General features: G+C 35.2%; 2 protein-coding genes across 6 annotated transcripts; both read right to left on the bottom strand.

Moving 5' to 3' along the window:
- Positions 1 to 364: 364 nt before the first annotated feature.
- On the bottom strand, positions 365 to 9,422 carry LOC135691925 (hemoglobin subunit alpha-D). Of its 5 annotated transcripts, none has more exons than XM_065209927.2 (5): positions 9,088 to 9,165; positions 6,343 to 6,463; positions 5,495 to 5,616; positions 4,756 to 4,963; positions 365 to 915 (listed from the first exon to the last, which is right to left on the bottom strand). In XM_065209927.2, exons 3-5 carry the CDS (start codon positions 5,599 to 5,601, stop codon positions 787 to 789), a joined length of 444 nt encoding a protein of 147 aa, XP_065065999.2. In that variant the 5' UTR covers positions 5,602 to 5,616; positions 6,343 to 6,463; positions 9,088 to 9,165; the 3' UTR covers positions 365 to 786. The 5 variants fall into 5 exon arrangements, with proteins under 5 accessions (XP_065065999.2, XP_088968220.1, XP_088968221.1 ...); XM_089112094.1 differs by having other exon boundaries at positions 5,495 to 5,641; positions 9,088 to 9,164; XM_089112095.1 differs by having other exon boundaries at positions 5,495 to 5,628; positions 6,344 to 6,463; positions 9,088 to 9,164.
- Positions 9,423 to 11,092: 1,670 nt separating this feature from the next.
- On the bottom strand, positions 11,093 to 17,427 carry LOC135691563 (dimethylaniline monooxygenase [N-oxide-forming] 2). Its single transcript, XM_065209443.2, has 4 exons — positions 17,152 to 17,427; positions 14,219 to 14,674; positions 13,330 to 13,653; positions 11,093 to 13,043 (listed from the first exon to the last, which is right to left on the bottom strand). Exons 2-4 carry the CDS (start codon positions 14,646 to 14,648, stop codon positions 12,073 to 12,075), a joined length of 1,725 nt encoding a protein of 574 aa, XP_065065515.2. The 5' UTR covers positions 14,649 to 14,674; positions 17,152 to 17,427; the 3' UTR covers positions 11,093 to 12,072.
- Positions 17,428 to 18,422: the final 995 nt, after the last annotated feature.

The raw sequence follows: 18,422 nt of genomic DNA, 5'->3' as shown, positions 1-18,422 counted from the left end.
AACTGATTGGTTAATGCCTTACCTTGACGACTATATTTCAGGATATGATTATTCAAAGACTTTTACGTAAAGAGAGAGACTCGACGACTATGTTTTGGCAAATATTGACTAGAAAACTCTATAGCTGACTCGTTTTGAAGAAATAAGGCACATGAACAGTGTCTCAAAGACTGTTATGTTAGATGTGAAGACAGAACTAGAATATTTGTTGACATTTAGAATCGAAGGATCTTTTATTATAAAGCAAAGCCAGGAGAACTTTTCAATGAAAACTAGGAGAATCTTGTTTCTAAATATGAAGAAATTGCTCGCTTTGGGCACTAGATGATTCTGTTGGTAGACAAAAAGATAAAAAGAAAACAACTAAGCAAAACTCAAAGATTGAATTGTTAAACAGCATTACTCAAGATCACTTTTCTTGGATACTGATACTCGAAAACTCTACTTTTTAGATGTCAACGTAAACAGTTTAATACGTCTTGCTTTTCAACTACATTATTGATCCGTTGATAATAAATATCAGGAATGCAAGCGATATTTTATTGCATGCCAAACATATTTCATGTTTATGTTATGCTTACGATCTGGGCTGCATGATTGCAAAAGTTGCAATGCTAGATCGTAAATAAAAGACCAAAACATTGTTTGTTATAACAGAATGATTTCTTCACACATGTTCGATTGTAGAAGTAAAGTGTTTCGTATTTCAACAGCAGAAAAATATGTAAATTACAATTATTGTCGATTTAATATAAACGAAGAATGCAGTCATCGTGCAAAGATGGCCTAGTACATGTTTTTCCCCATTGTTTCTGAAACCAGTTTGATAAACACCGCACAAGCCTCCCTTCTTTCGTCGGTGAAATATTCATTTAATGACTTCTCCATCATCCAATCAAAACAATCCGCCAATACCTAGAAGAATATGTTATCTGGACTGACGTAAAAATGCTACCTTACATTTAAAGATCGCTACAATTATACATACACAGAATGTTTGATAAGAGTTAGATCGTAATTGCCTGGTACGATTACGTTTCGTTCCTAAAGACACTCTTGTTCTATAGACTTCTCGACAGAGCATTTCTTCTGTTAGACAATTCAATTTTAGGCAGGCTATATCAAAGCTGTATGAAGGGTGTTACAAATGATTTTGAAGCATTTTGGATGTACGATGTAATGATGCCGTGAAGAAAACACAGTTTAGTGACGACATATTTTAATAAAGGTGCTACAAATCGGGGGTTAGAGGGAGCTAGCCTCCTAGAAATTGACGATCCTAAAGTTTTGTATTGTCCACTAGTCTGTCTGAAGAATGTGTAATAGAACACTATACATAATCAATAACTTGTCACGGAAATATTAAAAGGAACACCCAACTCAGTTTGTATAGCATCATGCTACTCTAAAACATAGCAATAACATGTTACTCTGCAAAGATTAACTTCTGTAGAAACCCTTTTAAGCCTCTATTCTCCATTAAGCCCCCTCTCTTCTAAGTCCCCCCTTTAGCCTATGTCAAACATAGAAAACATGCGCATTTAGTGGGTCTCTTGACGGTTGTGATGATGATAATATAATATCTAATGCATTAAATACGGCCTATGTAAAGATTTATTCATGCGACTTTGTTGCCAGTCGAAATTTGTTTTGAAGATGCCAAAGGGGTATCAATTTATCCTGGTGATATTGATGAAGATAAGGACCTTATAATTGATTATTTAAACTTTCGAAGCTGCTAGAAAAGTTTTTGAGAACATTTGTATGGCATCTTCACAACAAAAAATGGCCAAAAGCATTTTTAAAAAACATTTTTTGCTTCAAATTTTAAATAAGCTCCCTCTCTCTTTTGAACCTCCCTCTCTCTTAAGCCCCTCCCCCCTCTAGGACTGCAAAAAATACGCATCCCGAGGGCTTAATAGAGCTTTTACGTTAACTGTAATTTGTTTTTGGTTTTGTGCATAATTATTGATTGGTAGGAGATGGATATTTATTGGTAGAAGATAGGATTTACTGCTATAAGATAAATATCGATTGGTAGGTGATACATATTGATTGGTAGAAGATAGATATTGATTGGTAGGAGATAGATATTGATTTACAGAAGATAGATATTGGTATGGTAGAAGCTAGATAATGATTGGTAGAAGATAGATAATGATTGGTAGGAGATAGATATTGATTGGTAGAAGATAGACATCGATTTACAGAAGATAGATATTGGTATGGTAGAAGCTAGATAATGATTGGTAGAAGATAGATAATGATTGGTAGGAGATAGATATTGATTGGTAGAAGATAGACATCGATTTACAGAAGATAGATATTGGTATGGTAGAAGCTAGATAATGATTGGTAGAAGATAGATAATGATTGGTAGGAGATAGATATTGATTGGTAGAAGCTAGATAATGATTGGTTGAAGATAGATAATGATTGGTAGGAGATAGATATTGATTGGTAGAAGCTAGATAATGATTGGTAGAAGCTAGATAATGATTGGTAGAAGATAGATATTGATTGGTAGGTGATACATATTGATTGGTAGAAGATAGATATTGATTGGTAGGAGATAGATATTGATTTACAGAAGATAGATATTGGTATGGTAGAAGCTAGATAATGATTGGTAGAAGATAGATAATGATTGGTAGGAGATAGATATTGATTGGTAGAAGATAGACATCGATTTACAGAAGATAGATATTGGTATGGTAGAAGCTAGATAATGATTGGTAGAAGATAGATAATGATTGGTAGGAGATAGATATTGATTGGTAGAAGATAGACATCGATTTACAGAAGATAGATATTGGTATGGTAGAAGCTAGATAATGATTGGTAGAAGATAGATAATGATTGGTAGGAGATAGATATTGATTGGTAGAAGCTAGATAATGATTGGTAGAAGATAGATAATGATTGGTAGGAGATAGATATTGATTGGTAGAAGCTAGATAATGATTGGTAGAAGCTAGATAATGATTGGTAGAAGATAGATATTGATTGGTAGGGGATAGTTATTGACTTTTAGAAGATAGATACTGATTGTTAAAAGATAGATATTGATTGTTAAAAGATAGATATTGATTGGTATGAGATATATATTGATTGGTAGGTAATTGATATTGATTGGTAGAAAATAGATATTGATTTACAGAAGATAGATATTGGTATGGTAGAAGATAGATAATGATTGGTAGGAGATAGATATTGATTGGTAGAAGATAGACATCGATTTACAGAAGATAGATATTGGTATGGTAGAAGCTAGATAATGATTGGTAGAAGATAGATAATGATTGGTAGGAGATAGATATTGATTGGTAGAAGATAGACATCGATTTACAGAAGATAGATATTGGTATGGTAGAAGCTAGATAATGATTGGTAGAAGATAGATAATGATTGTTAGGAGATAGATATTGATTGGTAGAAGCTAGATAATGATTGGTAGAAGATAGATAATGATTGGTAGGAGATAGATATTGATTTACAGAAGATAGATATTGGTATGTTAGAAGCCTGATAATGATTGGTAGGAGATAGATATTGATTGGTAGAAGATAGACATCGATTTACAGAAGATAGATATTGGTATGGTAGAAGCTAGATAATGATTGGTAGAAGATAGATAATGATTGGTAGGAGATAGATATTGATTGGTAGAAGATAGACATCGATTTACAGAAGATAGATATTGGTATGGTAGAAGCTAGATAATGATTGGTAGAAGATAGATAATGATTGTTAGGAGATAGATATTGATTGGTAGAAGCTAGATAATGATTGGTAGAAGATAGATAATGATTGGTAGGAGATAGATATTGATTGGTAGAAGATAGACATCGATTTACAGAAGATAGATATTGGTATGGTAGAAGCTAGATAATGATTGGTAGAAGATAGATAATGATTGGTAGGAGATAGATATTGATTGGTAGAAGCTAGATAATGATTGTTAGAAGATAGATAATGATTGTTATGAGATAGATATTGATTGGTAGAAGCTAGATAATGATTGGTAGAAGATAGATAATGATTGGTAGGAGATAGATATTGATTTACAGAAGATAGATATTGGTATGTTAGAAGCCTGATAATGATTGGTAGGAGATAGATATTGATTGGTAGAAGATAGACATCGATTTACAGAAGATAGATAAGCGTGTGTTTTTGTTGATTTTGTTGATTTCGCAAATGAAAAATTATTTTCAATCTGCAAATTTATAATGCATATTTTAACATTGGGTTTACAAATGAATATCGATCTATTTAGCAGCTTTGATTTGTTATGGCTTATCAAATCTCTAAGAATTTGTTTTAGTTTATTGCAACAGTCATGTTCTGGACCTTTGCTTTCCAATCAATTTATACAGCGTTATAATTCTTGTCAATTTGTTGCAATTTAACTTACAATCAATTGAGAAAAATTAGAAAAAATCTTTTATCTCATTATGAAATCGATTATAAAAGTAGTAAATGTTCTTAAACAAATTTATTCTGCATTTTAATTTCCCTTTTTCTTCTGACTTTTATTAATTTCAAAAAACAGTAACATGGCTTCCTACTAAGTAACAAGGCTCACAAATGTTTTAAAACTGAAACTGGTTGCAATTTTCTGCTCAATGTAATTTGACAGCAAGTAATATTCTAGTTTTTGAATATTTTTGAAAAAATTGTGATTTATAGACTAACTTTCTGCAAAACCATGTCCAGGTTTGTGAGAAAGGCCTAATACAGTTCTTGGCGTACCTTTAGCTGGGATTTTGTTACGTTCAACATTGCATGCATCATCCCAAGTTGCTCAAAATCCTCCTCCACATTGCTCCAGTCATCTAAATTTTTAATGCATTTGTCTAGTGTCGCAATAACGGCGCGAACGTGCAATTTCAGTTCAAGACTCTGGCCATTAAGCTCAAATTTGAAATAGCTCTGCAGGTTTGGCTGTGACTCAAACAATCTGCAAGAAATATTTGATTCCTGTTTAAGGCCAGAGCCAAGAAGTAAGGTGAACGAAAAGTCAATGTTTGTAAGGAAGATCGATGGAATTAAAATGAAATGCCAAAATCCAACTTTATTACAACCATCTTTTGAGGGCATTGTCCGGAGAAAAGAAGAAATTTTTCTGATCTCTGAATAAAGTCTATTCTCTATCACTCTTTCTCCTTGCCTCTCTGCTTCTTTATAGATAGCCATCTTTCATAACATCAGCAAACAGTACCTTGTCTCCTTTTAAGTCCATTGTGGATGCTTTGTATGCTCAGAATCCGCTCCCTTGATGGCAACCAGTTATTCTTAATCTGTGACTGTCTCTGAGGTCTTACGACGTATATTTGTGGGAAAGTGTATTAAAGCTTAAGGGAGGCAGTGCCGATTAAACACAGAATCTCTTATAGGAAGCCGGTTATTTTTGAAAGCGCATAAGATTGCAAGAAAACAATTATATCTTGAGGGAAGTTGGATAAGATGATTAATTTAATGCGCAACATACTTCGAGAACATCAGCATTCCTGCCTCTAGACCATCCTTCTTTTCCAACAATGTTGTCCAGCAATCCTTGATCATTTTCTTCTGATTTCCAGTCAGGTTGAATTCCATTTTGCTGTCTGCTTACTACCAAATTGATAGTAGAAAAACCCTGTTACCAGTAACAAATATTATTCATAAACTTGAAATAGGACGGTCAGAATATTCTTTTTGGTGACAGCTCCAATTGAGCTAGTGAGAGTCAGAGGGATTTCCATATAATCCCAATATTTCCAAATATGAAAGAAGAAATCAGAGAATCAATACTAAATGGTGGTTGGCACTGTTGCATTGTTTTTGTATTCAAGTCGTATAATATTAATTAGAATTAGCATCTAGATTTAATGTAATTACCAGTATAAAACTGCTACAATATTCTACGTCACATGAACTTGTTCCATGGATATTCAAATTAAAGAAAAACGAATCCATTAATCTGATACTGTAAGTCTGTAACCGCGTATTTTCAAATGTTACCAAACTTATACGCCTTTGGTTATGTTCACTATTATGCATTGAACTTGATTTGCACTTGATAAATATCGACCTATCCATATTGCAATGACGAGTACACAAGACTAGATTGATAATATTTGCATGTGTGTTAGTGTCTGTCTTTTTGCATCTGTAGCAACGGCTGATGCTAAACTTTCCTGATAACTCTAAGTTGAATAAAATACGATGCTCTTACCTTGGCATTAAACACGAAAATTAATCAAAGATGCACAATTCTGAGTCTGCATTAGAGTTAAAGCCGTCCAGAATCACCTTAACTGGAACAGAAAGATATTTAGGCTGAGAAGAAAGACTTACAGTAAGTTGAGTTCTTCTGGTAGTGGGATCAGCTTGCAGTTGTATCGGCTGCATCAATGTAACAAACGTTTGTCTTCTGACAACACCTTGGCATTGCATAGATAAAAGACCAAGCAATGACCTTTTGAACAAAATACTTTAATGCACAGATGTCTATCAGGTGTAAATATTTTAAACAGACATTCAAAGATATGCCAACATTAGATTAAAGGGATTTTAAACTATGCCAACATCACGCTGAGAATAAAACTCATAGCGTTTCAAATATAACTCAAGTATCATTTAACTGGTGACACTTGAAAACGTCAAAAGGAGCGTTAAGCCCAATCTCCAGTGAGAAGAAAATCAGCGAAATGCGAAAAAGTTTGCACGAAATTCGTCTTGGGCATGCGCAGTGAACTTTTGCTGGGATTTCTCGCGAAGAATTTCTCTGCGAAAAAAAGTTAAAATGAGTTTAACTTTCTCTGCGAAAAAAAGTTAAAATGAGTTTAACTTTCTCGCTTTTCGCTTGCGAAATCCTTCAGAAGCCAATCATATTCCGTGTCTCTTTGTCACGCTTCCAAACTCTACAGTCCAATATCGTGAGGTCAACAAAAGCATTCAAAGGTATTTGTTGCGTGAGGTATTTCGCAGCGATATTTCGCAGGACTTTTTCTCATTGGAGATTGGGCATTACGTTTCTTGTAAGCTGGCGTGAGTCTAAGGATTTTTCAAATCATTCAAGGCCAGTGAAATCTTTGATCATAAAAGCCATTTGACTCTCAATCATTCCAGTATGAGACTGACCCAGGGCAGTTGGTTGCTAAATTTCAAAGACGCTTGCAAACCTTAGGCCCAATTCAGAGTGTGATGGTGAAAATTGTTTAACCATGTCCACTTAAGGGAATTACCTAGAGATCCATTCAAAAGGCGCTTTTGAGGCAATCTTCATTTGAAATTCTAGCGAAAAGCAATAAAATTTTAATTCTATTAACAGATCCTGTCATTGGATAAGATTCTAATGCTTCAAATCAAGGAAAATTCTTCTCACACCTTCACGGAAATTGGCGGTCGCTACTTTGCTGCCCAGGTCAACCCGGCCCAGTGCTGCTGTATCATATCACGTTCCTTTATTAGATACTATTCATAGGCTCGGGTAACTTAGCTAAATGTTTAAAGGCGTAAGAGACATCGGTACTGGGATGGTTGCAGTTCCTCTAATCAAGCAAAATCTATCGCATATCAATTGTCAGACTGCATTTGGGCAGCTCTATCTCAATACAGCAATAATATTCGGGCAATAATATCTTTATTGGTTCTTATTAAGCTCCAATCCACCGTCATCAACGTGTAGCATTTGCTAAACACATGTCAATGTTGTCAGTGCAAGGTCGTTTTTAGTTTTTTATGGCACAAAAAAGGTCATTAAATATTTTGTGTCGGCGAATTAAAAATGGTTTATACATTTTCAGAGTTTTTAAGGAAAATTGTCTGTTTCTCATAGAGCACCATAGACTTTCGTAGACTAGGCAATCAGTAAAAAATTTGTTCCCAAGCTTTTTCATTAATATTATTCAAATATTAAATAAATATTAAAATATTATTCAACGAAAAGCTGAATAATTTTCTTGATTTATTCTTGACAGAAAATCGTTTTGAAGTAGAAGAGGTTCTTCAAGAATCAACTCGAAGTCGTTATTTGAGAGGTCTTCAAGAATCAATTCTTCAAGAATCAACCTCGAGTTTATCGTGCCGTTACTTTGGTTGCAGCAGGATATCTTTGCCCTAATTGTTTACATTGCAAAAAATTTCTTTAGGGTCAAGTATCAACAATTCAGCTAAGTGTCTTTAATATTTTTAGATCTGAGATAAATTTTTAGGGGCTCAAAAAAAACCAGTTTGTAATTCAGATATCTACAGATGAGCACAATCGCATTAGCGACGCAACTAAAAGAAAAACTGATAACTTTTTTAATGGCATCTTTATTTCAAATATGTGACGAATGAGCAGAGGGTATTGCAACAGATTGAAAATTGCAAATATTTAATAATAGGGGCAATTTTTATGCACGAAAGCAGAAAGTTCTTTCTTTTGCTATTCAGCTTGATAAAATCATCAAATTACAGAATAATTTAAAAAGGTATCAATATCAGATTTGGAGATAGCATGGGATGACAGAAGCGTAGCATACTAAAGTACTTTTCCTCTGACACACTGCAAAGTATGCACATCGTGTCATATCCAGGTGCCGATTGAAAGTAAAGTAATAAAAATAGTGACACGTTTGATTGGTTTCTTGTTTTTGATCTTGTTTCTTGTTGACAAAGGATTAGTAGATTGTTTTGACATAAATACATCAAATTAATGTAAACTATTTTGGAATAAAGGATAAAATCCAACTGATGGTAACCTCACGCATTGCACAATGTAACTAGCACCAATCAAAATAGGTATTTGAACAATTATACAATCTGCACTTATCACAAAGCATTTTATCTAAGAAGGATTGTTTAACTTTACAAAGATAAATGATAGTTTTCCAAAACACTAATAGTGTGCTTAATATAAAATTATACATAATTTATAAGTATATAAGTATTGATACAGCAACTTATATCATATACATAGGAGTCAATAAGTACATAGTGAAACACTGGAATGGTGCCAATAAGAGCTATGTTGATCAGTTAATCAAATACCTCTACCTCTTTATCAAGAGATATGCATCACGATCAATAAAAGATACTAAATGCACAAAAACTTACCAATTGTAACCGGTTTCAGTGATAAGTGCAATTATCCTGGATGAAAAACGTGTCTGTGTTCAAATCGAGGTTATTCCATTTATGCATGAATATTCTTCCGTGCTACGCTGCGAGGGAGTTTGACCTCTTGCGCCTCGCTTGTAATGCCATTAAACCATTATAGCATCAAAATCGAATCAATTTGGCCTTTGCATTATCAAATGAATCAAGGTTTTATTAAAATTTTTCCAATAGAACGCCAATTTAAATATAATTCTCATTCATAATTATGCATTTGTCTTGGGTCACCAAAAACCTACGAGAAAAATGACATTGTGTGTCTAAAGAGGAGGACTTGGCGAAAGACAGACATTACGAGGAAAAGGACATGTGGATATGTGAAGTGCAAAATAAGAAAATGAGTTTATTATGTTTAAAGAACATGGGCTTGAATTCCTTCCCTAGCAGAAAGATCTAACGTTTGGAGGAAATTGATTATCATAAAAGCATTGAGAATAATTCTCAAATTATAAACCTACTTTCAGAACTGTTTGAAGTTCAATAGCAATTCTTGATTAAAAGAATTAGAGATAATGAAATAAACTTTGGGAGAAAGCCATGATAGAAAATAACCTGTCACCAAAACAACTGTGTCTACACACGCCTTGAGAGTTTCTCTCCATTGTCCATCAACGACCACGTTGGGATGTTGTTTTTATTGCAGTTCTAGTGCAATTCTAGTGCCATATCGTATGCCCAAATAACCTCAATTTTTCCATCCAAACACAAAATTTTAGCTTTTTATTCTTTTGGTATGTTTAAACATATCAATGCTCATCAAAACTTCTGGTTTTGAAGCACACTCCTGTTTAATATGAGTATCGGTAACATTGTTAAATCTATCTGAAATACTTCGACCTAACAAAATTTTGCGTGAGTTATAAAGAATAAACAGGATTAACTTAAAGAAATGGATCTTTGCAAATGATTAGAGCAAATTTTATTTACAGCATACGTCCTGGGTCTCTCTAAAAACAACTGTGAACGAAGGTATGCATAGGAACAAAAAAGAGTCTTTTAAAAAATAACGGGTCTTTTCTAAGTAAGTTCATAGCCAAAGTGTTTTATGTTCATTGTCAGTCAGGAAAATGCTAGAAAAATTTCTGACGCATTCCACATGCACACGGCACAAAGTACAACGCCTGACGTAATGCAGGACAACCGTCGCGTGAAGTCAAAGAACAGCAACAGCAACAAATGTTTCAGTGACTTATCTATTTACAATATTAGCTTCAGCAATTGTTTGGGGCTAAACCAGTTTTGTATGTCAGAGCTCTTGCATTGTAACAAGTGACGCCCTTGGACGATCAGAGAGAAGAAAAGACAAGTTACCCTGTAAGAACCTGAACACGATACACTTTTGAGAAAAAGAGTCTCAAAAGGAAGTGAAATTGCATGCAATTGAAAGGCAGGGTGGGGAGAGAAGCGCTTTCTCTCCTTTCATTACTACTTGTTTTGGTTTTACTCCTTAGAGGCTCCGGTACATGAGATAGTTTTGTCTTGATTGGCATCATTCAAACCTTCTTTGCATTTGCCCTTGAGCTCTTATATACATCCACAACATCCAGAATCCACTTCTCCATCACCGTAACAATTATGTGATTATGACTGTCCTTTAGCCAAACTGCAGCCTGTAAGAATTAGAATATTTACGAACTCACTTCTCGTACTCTGCCTACCAATATACGCACAACGTTTCTCAGTCATTTCGGGTAACCTTTCTGAAGTTCTGAAAAACTCTCTTCCTTTTTTAGTTTCAATCTTTTAGTAATGATAATAATTTCACTTGGTTCGCATGCCAGATCAGCGTCATTGTGCAATAGTTGTTGCTATTATTGTATCTTTGTTTATTTCTGGTACACAATACTTTTGCGGATTCTAGTAGAGTCGTCAAGCTACTCTGAAGAATCCCATAAATAGCCTTAAGGATAAAGTCTTGAGCAGCATGAATTCACAGGCCAATATGCTACCTTTCTCGGAAATTCAATGTAGAAAGTTAATAACAGAGAAATCAACAGTGAATTAGAGGTAAGGGTAGATGTACTCTCGACAAACTTATTCATTCAATTATGATCGTTGACAAAATCTACAGAACATTAAGCAAAGAACAGTGACTATATTTTGCTGGTCACGCTAAATACAAATTTGCAAATGACAGCCCACAAGGATGCAATACGCAAATAGATGCAGACATACAATATAGAAATTACAGGCCAATTTTAAGGGTGGTTTTGAAAAATCTTCAATTTTTTTCAATTTTAAAAAAGATACAGGCTGAATACAAGTAGAAATTGGCTACTTTTCGGCATTAACAAGGGGACCTCGTCACCCTGAGCCCCCTAGCACTACACCCCTGAAATGAAGACCTTGCCTTGATAATTGATAAATTTTAAGGAAATTTAAAGAATCAATGAACAATTGAATGCAGACAAAGGATACTTCGGCTGATATACTAGACTCATTCAGGACTCAGTAACGTAAATGTCCATTTAATATCGCAATTTCTTGTCTCTTTATTGTTTTTATAGTCTTTCCATAGCTCCATAGTTGCTTATAATGGAACATTGAAGGCGTCACAGGCAACAGTATTCAAATACACATTGCTAACGGCAGAAGCGGAATCTATGCAGTTGTTTCAAACATAAAAGAAGTTGTAATTTTGTCTTATTATTCGATTTTTTGGAAGCCTCACATGCTTTAGGCCAGGTTTGTAAAGCCTATTTTGGCTGAATTTGCTCTATATATGAGAGGATTATTTTTTCATAGTATGCCAAGGTGAATTTAATAGCTTCTACATTCTATTGTGACGTAATTTTACAATATGATTGTTTCGATAATATTGAGCATTTACACATATATCGAATACACTTAACTTAACATAAAAAGTCTTCATTAATACGCAAGGCAGTGCCAATATACAGCAACTTCAATACCTTTGTATTTTCCTCAAGTACAATTCATATTGTCAGGTTGAGACTCATGGCCAGTTACGTTATCAAAAAGATATCTTTTAGGAGTAGTCCATAGATAGTCGATTGCCCTTCCTAAGCGAGAATTCCCTAATTTTTGTAACAGACTGTTTGTTTGACACCAATACTTCATTAAAGAGACCTGGTCAAGGAACCAATCAAACCAAATCGCTCGAAGAAACAAGTTGAGTAGCAGGTTTAACGGTGTAATAGTATTATGACTATGACGTCTAAGAGTTTCCATCGCTTGAATTTGCATGTCTGGTTCATTAAGCCGATATGAGCATCCGTTGTACGGGGCGAAATAAGCTGTAAAGCCATCCCTTGGACTGTGTTTGAACAGAGACCAGTAATCTGGGTACACACAGCTGATTTTGGCGATATCGTCCAAGTACGTATATCCTTCAACAAGTGTTTGAAGCCTCTGTGACGTATTCTTGAAGTAGTTTGACCAAAATTTAGCGTCTTCCTTTATTTCTAGCGCTCTTGTCTTTGAATCTGAAAGTGGGATTTTATTACTCCAAACTTTAGCAACCCACTGGGCCTGCATTTCTGCGATGCTTGGAATCGATCCAACGATTGGCCTAACAAACCCAATGAACGCTAGGCTTGGATCCTCATGACTGAAAACAAACTTGTAGTTTTCTCTGAACTGCACTGATTGTAAGTTTGAAGGCAGGAAAGGGAATTCAGTTATATAGCCACTACAAAGAATGATGTGATCTGCTTCAAGGATATCACCATCCACGAATTCAATTTCTTTTCCTTTCGCAGATGCAATGGCTCCTTTGGGGATGACTCGTTGGTAATCAATGAAATCCAAAACATGGGCATGCTTGTTTATGAATGAGTGAAAAAACGCGGCATTATTGCGAAACTCTGGTATGCCGTGGCCCTGGTATGCGAGAAGAGATCCCATCGTTGTCCACTTGCAGACCCATGCCAGACCTAGGAAAATAAATGGATGTTGAGAGGTTTTCGCCATTTCAAAGCAGTTTTGAATGCAAATGATATTAGGTTAGCTAACAGACCGTGTCTTCTAGACAAATCTAGACAAGAAAGCTTACTCTTCCTGGTAGAGGTAGTGCAAGAAGAAAAAGTGTTTTTATATGAGGTACGTTGAGTGGAATTTTCCAATAATATGTGCATTGCTCTACAAACAGTTGGTATTATCATCCCGCAAGTTCTATTCTTTCTTAGATAGATTCATTATAGAAAATATGAGGCATTGTACCTGGTTTGCTCTTTGCGTGGGGAGAGACCAATTTCAATGCTCTTGAAGAAGCTTTGTCCAGAGCCTGAGGATTCCGATTAGGAAGAAGTTTGGCGTACTTTCTGAAGAAGTGCTGTCCACGAGGTATGCACCAGATGATTTGCTCGCAATGTGGGTACCAGGCATCTAAAATATCACTTGCCGTTTCACCACCTCCAATTATCAAAACTTTTTTGCCACGGTGCTCTTCTTGGAATTCTTTAAATTCACCCGAATGGTTTATTGTTCCTGTGAAATCTTTCAGCAGAGATTCCTTAGCAGTGAAGTCTGGACGCTGATGTATTCCTAATATGAGGAGAAAACGTTTGTTAACTGACCCAGATTGAGAGATGAAAGTAACCCAAAAAATTGAATGGCATAATAGTTATCATACTTTTTTAACGCACAGAGCCTCGGCTGTTTAACGATGTATACACTGATGCTTAATGTCGATGCTAAATTGTGCAATTTTTGTCGTTTGTTTCTTTTCATTGCCTTTTTTCAGTCATTTCCAAGACCCCATTTTGCAGTCGCATCATTATGAAGTGAATAGCTAAAAAAAGGTTTCTTTGCGTTTCAACGCATTGCTCTGCGTTTTCCTACGTTTCCTTGTGTTTTCCTACGTTTGCCCGCGTTTCCCTGCGCTTCAAAGTCTTGTTTCTCTTTTTCAGCATATTCAAAGACAATCCAAAAGCCCTTGACGATTTTCTAAGTTATCTTATAATATTTTGATTGATAATGCAACATGTAACTGAAAAGAGAGCACACAGTATAATTAGATAGACAGGGCTTAAATGGACGTAGAAATAAGTCATTTGACAACCGTATCCTTTCTCCACATACAAACATCAACTTGGGCCTATGTGCTTACCGCTACAAACTGCAATATTCTTTGATCTGTAAATCTGACCATCCTCTACCTCAATGTTCCAGGATGTATCATATTTCCTGACGCATTTGACCTTGCAGTTGAAACGAAAATGATCCTTCAGCTTGAATTGTTCCACGTATGAGTTCAAGTACTTATAAATGTCATCGTGTTTCGGAAATTCTCCGATCTTATCTGGCATGGGGAAGTCACTCATCTCAGTTGTCGTGGCTGAAGAAGACGTTTTTGTTGTTTTCATCACCGTGGTTACAGCTGGATTTTCGGAAAAACACCAAACGCCACCAATATTTTCGCGCTGCTCCAGCACTGCAACCTTGAGACCGTGCTCCTTCGCATACTTGCAAATGAGAATGCCCGACCAGCCTCCGCCAATAACGACAACATCGAGGAGATCACTGTGAACCGAGGCCATTTCTTGAGACTAGAGTGTCAGCATCCCTACAGATAAAACAAATGCATTAAGCAAAGCAAGGCGGTTTCCCTACGATTCTGCATGCAAGCAAAGTTTATTGTGCTTTTGTAACTTTTGCTTAAATCGTAAAAGTTCCAATTGATTTCCGCGACGTCCTTGAGCAGAAAGGTATTACTTGCATCTGTCCTCAGTAATTCACAGCTTTTTAATCGGCCAAAAGATCCTTATACTTACTATACGCATAGTCTAAATACTAGATTCTAACGAGCTGACTTGCAAAAAAGAGAAACATTTACGTTTCATTTTTTGATGAGTATCAGTCGCGAAGCTGCACTAATTTCGAAACTTTTGCTTGACAGCAAAATCCTTCATGACTGATGACAGGCATCATTTCATCATTGAAAATGTTTTAAAATGTACAAATTTTCAAAAGTGTGCCGTAACTCTTGTTAAGCCAACATTTTCTAAACATTTTTCAATTTTGGGCCTAAATATATTTTAAAATTATTCTTAAACAATACCGTAGGTAAATTCTCAAAGTGTGAAGTCCAAGTGCAGTATGTTTAAGACCTGTTCAAAATTTCAGATAGTGTTTTGCTGTTGTATTATTTCAAGTTTGAATAAATATCGAAAGTTCACTAACTTTATGTAAAACTACCAAAAACTATTGATAGATACTTTTGAAAAAGTTTGAGCTTGGCGAAATATTCGTAATTTTAGCAGCTTTTTTTCTTACTATTTTTCTAACTTGATATTCTTACTGTCTACTGTTTTGCAAAAAATTGTCAAGTTATGAATTGGAAAAGGTAATCACACCACAATTATTGCGGAAAAGGTAAATATAGATCCCTGACATTAGAAAAAACATCAAATAAAGTATCTAATTAAGAGAATAAAAACGATTAAAAACTCATTGAAATCTTTAGCAGCCAAATTATCACAAATAAAAAGAGAATACCAAAAATTTGATGCCTTTAAAAAGTCTATATAAGACGCATTATTGATGCACGATCACAGAGAACTAAAATTAAATTTGAAATTTGAATTTATTGTATAAGTTACATCTAAATACTAGAAGCAAAATGCCTTTTTCAAACAGTTGATTGTTGTTAAACTATTTAAAATCGAAAACGGAATGAAATGAAACACCCTAAAGCTTTTTCACCCTTAATGGCTAACTGATATTCAAAAACTTATCTTAAATTCAAAAAGTAATCTTCAAGGGAAATCTTCAAGGTAAAATGTATCTAGGCTGTAACCCGAAACCAATTGCCAATAAACTCTTTGGAATGCATGCTGATTGTTCTACTGTTTTAGTCTTTAGATTTTGCAATACATTTAAGAGAACTAGAATACTTAAGAAGACATAACATAAACGGCGCGATCAATACTCACAGAGGTTCTACTTTGTGTAACATTCAGGACATTACCTGTTTTATCAAAAAATGGTGATGCGGCCTACGTTAAACATGCAGTAAACCACACATATGACCCTTTCAAATTAGCACAGCTTCGGGTTGTATCTCAAATGTGTTTGTTCAAATATTATCATACTATATTGGATTTTTGATAGGCTATCAATTTTATTCATTACAAAAGGGCTCAAATATGTAAAACATTTAGAGTCAACTTAATGTCATAAAATCTTTCACATTATTGATGACCCGTGTGGTGAACATACAGTGGCCCACAACGGCCACGGCGCAATCATTTTTCACGGCACAGTTACATATTTCTCATGCATAAAGTTTTATTATTGGCATAGAACAGCAGCGCCTCCCCCCCCTCCCCTCCTCCAATACAACACCCCCCCTCCCCTCCTCCAATACAACACCCCCCCTCCCCTCCTCCAATACAACACACAAATCTCGATTTGGTGAGATGCAAAAGAGAGACGAGGCAGTTTCATGCCATATTTGGCAACCATTTTTATTCACCCTTATTGTTCGGCGTTTCGAACAATTGTTCTACCATATTGTTTTCATGTTCCTGCTGCACCGTAGAAAGAAGAGGTTGTTGGAGAGGCACCATTATTGACAGAAACAGAAGCAAAAAGGAGCAACAGGAGCAACAGGAGCAAAAAGCATTGTCCGTCTGAAAAAAGGAATGTTACTGTTCTTAGTGGGGCACGAAGCCCCGATAAACAATAGCAGTTACGGCATTATACTATGGCCTGTTTACGTTTCAAAATCAGAATAATTTCAATTGCAGGAGCCGAGACCTGAACTCCAAAGATCATGGGTCAGCGAATAGATAAAATTTGATTTAATCAATAACTTATGATTATTTATCATCTCAATATATTTTAAGACAAGTATTTCAGTCAACTTCACAACACAGAGTTTAACCTCTTTTGTTATGAAAATCTATTCCTTCAGAAGAGCTTTTTTTGAAGAAATTCAGAATACTGTAAACATTATCCAATGGCCACACGATGATAGACAGCTGAAATAGAAACACAGTACACATTGGTAACAATTAATGAATTTAATTAAATACTAACCTTCTGTGTGGTATATTTCCTCCACATGAGTCTCATATGTGAAGGTAGAATTCGAGGTAGGTAACAATATATATGCTTTTAATAAGAACAGCTTTGTCCTGTAACAATACGTTGTCATGCTTGGATGTTCTTGTTGCAGGCATAAAAAGAAAATTCCACCCCTCCTGCAGATCCATTGATATCCCCAACGACAGCAAGCTCAAAGATTAAAAGGAAGCCTTCGTGATATTTCAATCAACGTTTTCTTAGTTGACAAAGAATCGTGACTGTAGTTTCAAGAAAGGAATGACAGTAATTTGAAAGTCGCATTTCATTTTATAAAACACTCTCCTGCGTCCTTTAAAATGTTTACAAATTAAAACAATGAAACCATGAATAGAGCTTGTATGTACTAAAAAGATTAATTAGTTTTGAAGGATGGGTCTAAGATGGTTCCATGCGAAAACCAAGCTCTGTTGTTGAATAAACATTGCCACTATGAGAATCACGCTGGCCACCATACCAGGTTCCCAATTTTTGCTTTTCTATTGCAGGACAACGCCATCACGATCTTGAAATTGTCAATCAAATGTTCTCTGAAAAGAAAATTGAACCTTCTTCGGGGGCTTTAAGGCAGGTTTAAAATTAGGGAGAGGGGAAGAGGGGACTTGCAATTACTACAAAGACACAAAAGGAAAAACTTTAGTGTACATCGAAACGACGATCAATGTAGTCACTAAATAAATCCATCCATCGATTAACGTGTCTTTTCCAACCAGTGCTGTGTTTTATTTTACATGCAGAGAACACGGAGCCAGAGAGAAACGATGTGCCTATTGCGTGTCTTGATTCTAACTGAACTGAACTAAATTACAATACACATAAAACGAGGGGACGCTACGAAAGTGTTGTTATGTTACTGTGGATACGGAGACAATGGAAGGTGTTAGTGACATTGATACAATGGAAGACGCTATATCAACATCAATGCTATATTTTCTAAGATTGGCGAAAATTCAGAAAATTATCAAATAGATCATTTGATAGTCCATAAGATGATAAGATGGAAGGAGCATGATGTAGCAAGAAGTTTGATTGTAACAAAAACAGTTATTGCAAATTGAATTTGCGATTATATCATCGTTTATATGATCACAGTTGTCATGCTTAAAACTCGTTTTGAAAATTTCAAACTGGTATTCAAGTAACTTAAATCAAAAATGAAATTTCTTGATCTGAAAAAGAGAGTGAATTTTGAACAACGGTTTAAGCGGAACTTAATATAGTGAAAC

This window comes from Rhopilema esculentum, chromosome 13, assembly GCF_057945365.1.
Source record: "Rhopilema esculentum isolate cy_ngs chromosome 13, ASM5794536v1, whole genome shotgun sequence".
In the NCBI taxonomy this organism is placed as follows: Eukaryota; Metazoa; Cnidaria; class Scyphozoa; order Rhizostomeae; family Rhizostomatidae; genus Rhopilema; species Rhopilema esculentum.
Note: the sequence above shows the minus strand (reverse complement) of the source record. Positions and strands in the feature narration are given on the sequence as shown.

Coding starts and splice junctions, on each gene's coding strand:
- LOC135691925 (XM_065209927.2), bottom strand. CDS start 5,601: ATGGAATTCAACCTGACTGGAAATCAGAAGAAAATGATCAAGGATTGC. Junction 4,964..5,494: donor GGAATGCTGATGTTCTCGAA/GTATGTTGCGCA, acceptor TATTTCTTGCAG/ATTGTTTGAGTCACAGCCAA. Junction 916..4,755: donor TAACAAAATCCCAGCTAAAG/GTACGCCAAGAA, acceptor ATATTCTTCTAG/GTATTGGCGGATTGTTTTGA.
- LOC135691563 (XM_065209443.2), bottom strand. CDS start 14,648: ATGGCCTCGGTTCACAGTGATCTCCTCGATGTTGTCGTTATTGGCGGA. Junction 13,654..14,218: donor GAATATTGCAGTTTGTAGCG/GTAAGCACATAG, acceptor TCCTCATATTAG/GAATACATCAGCGTCCAGAC. Junction 13,044..13,329: donor CCACGCAAAGAGCAAACCAG/GTACAATGCCTC, acceptor TTATTTTCCTAG/GTCTGGCATGGGTCTGCAAG.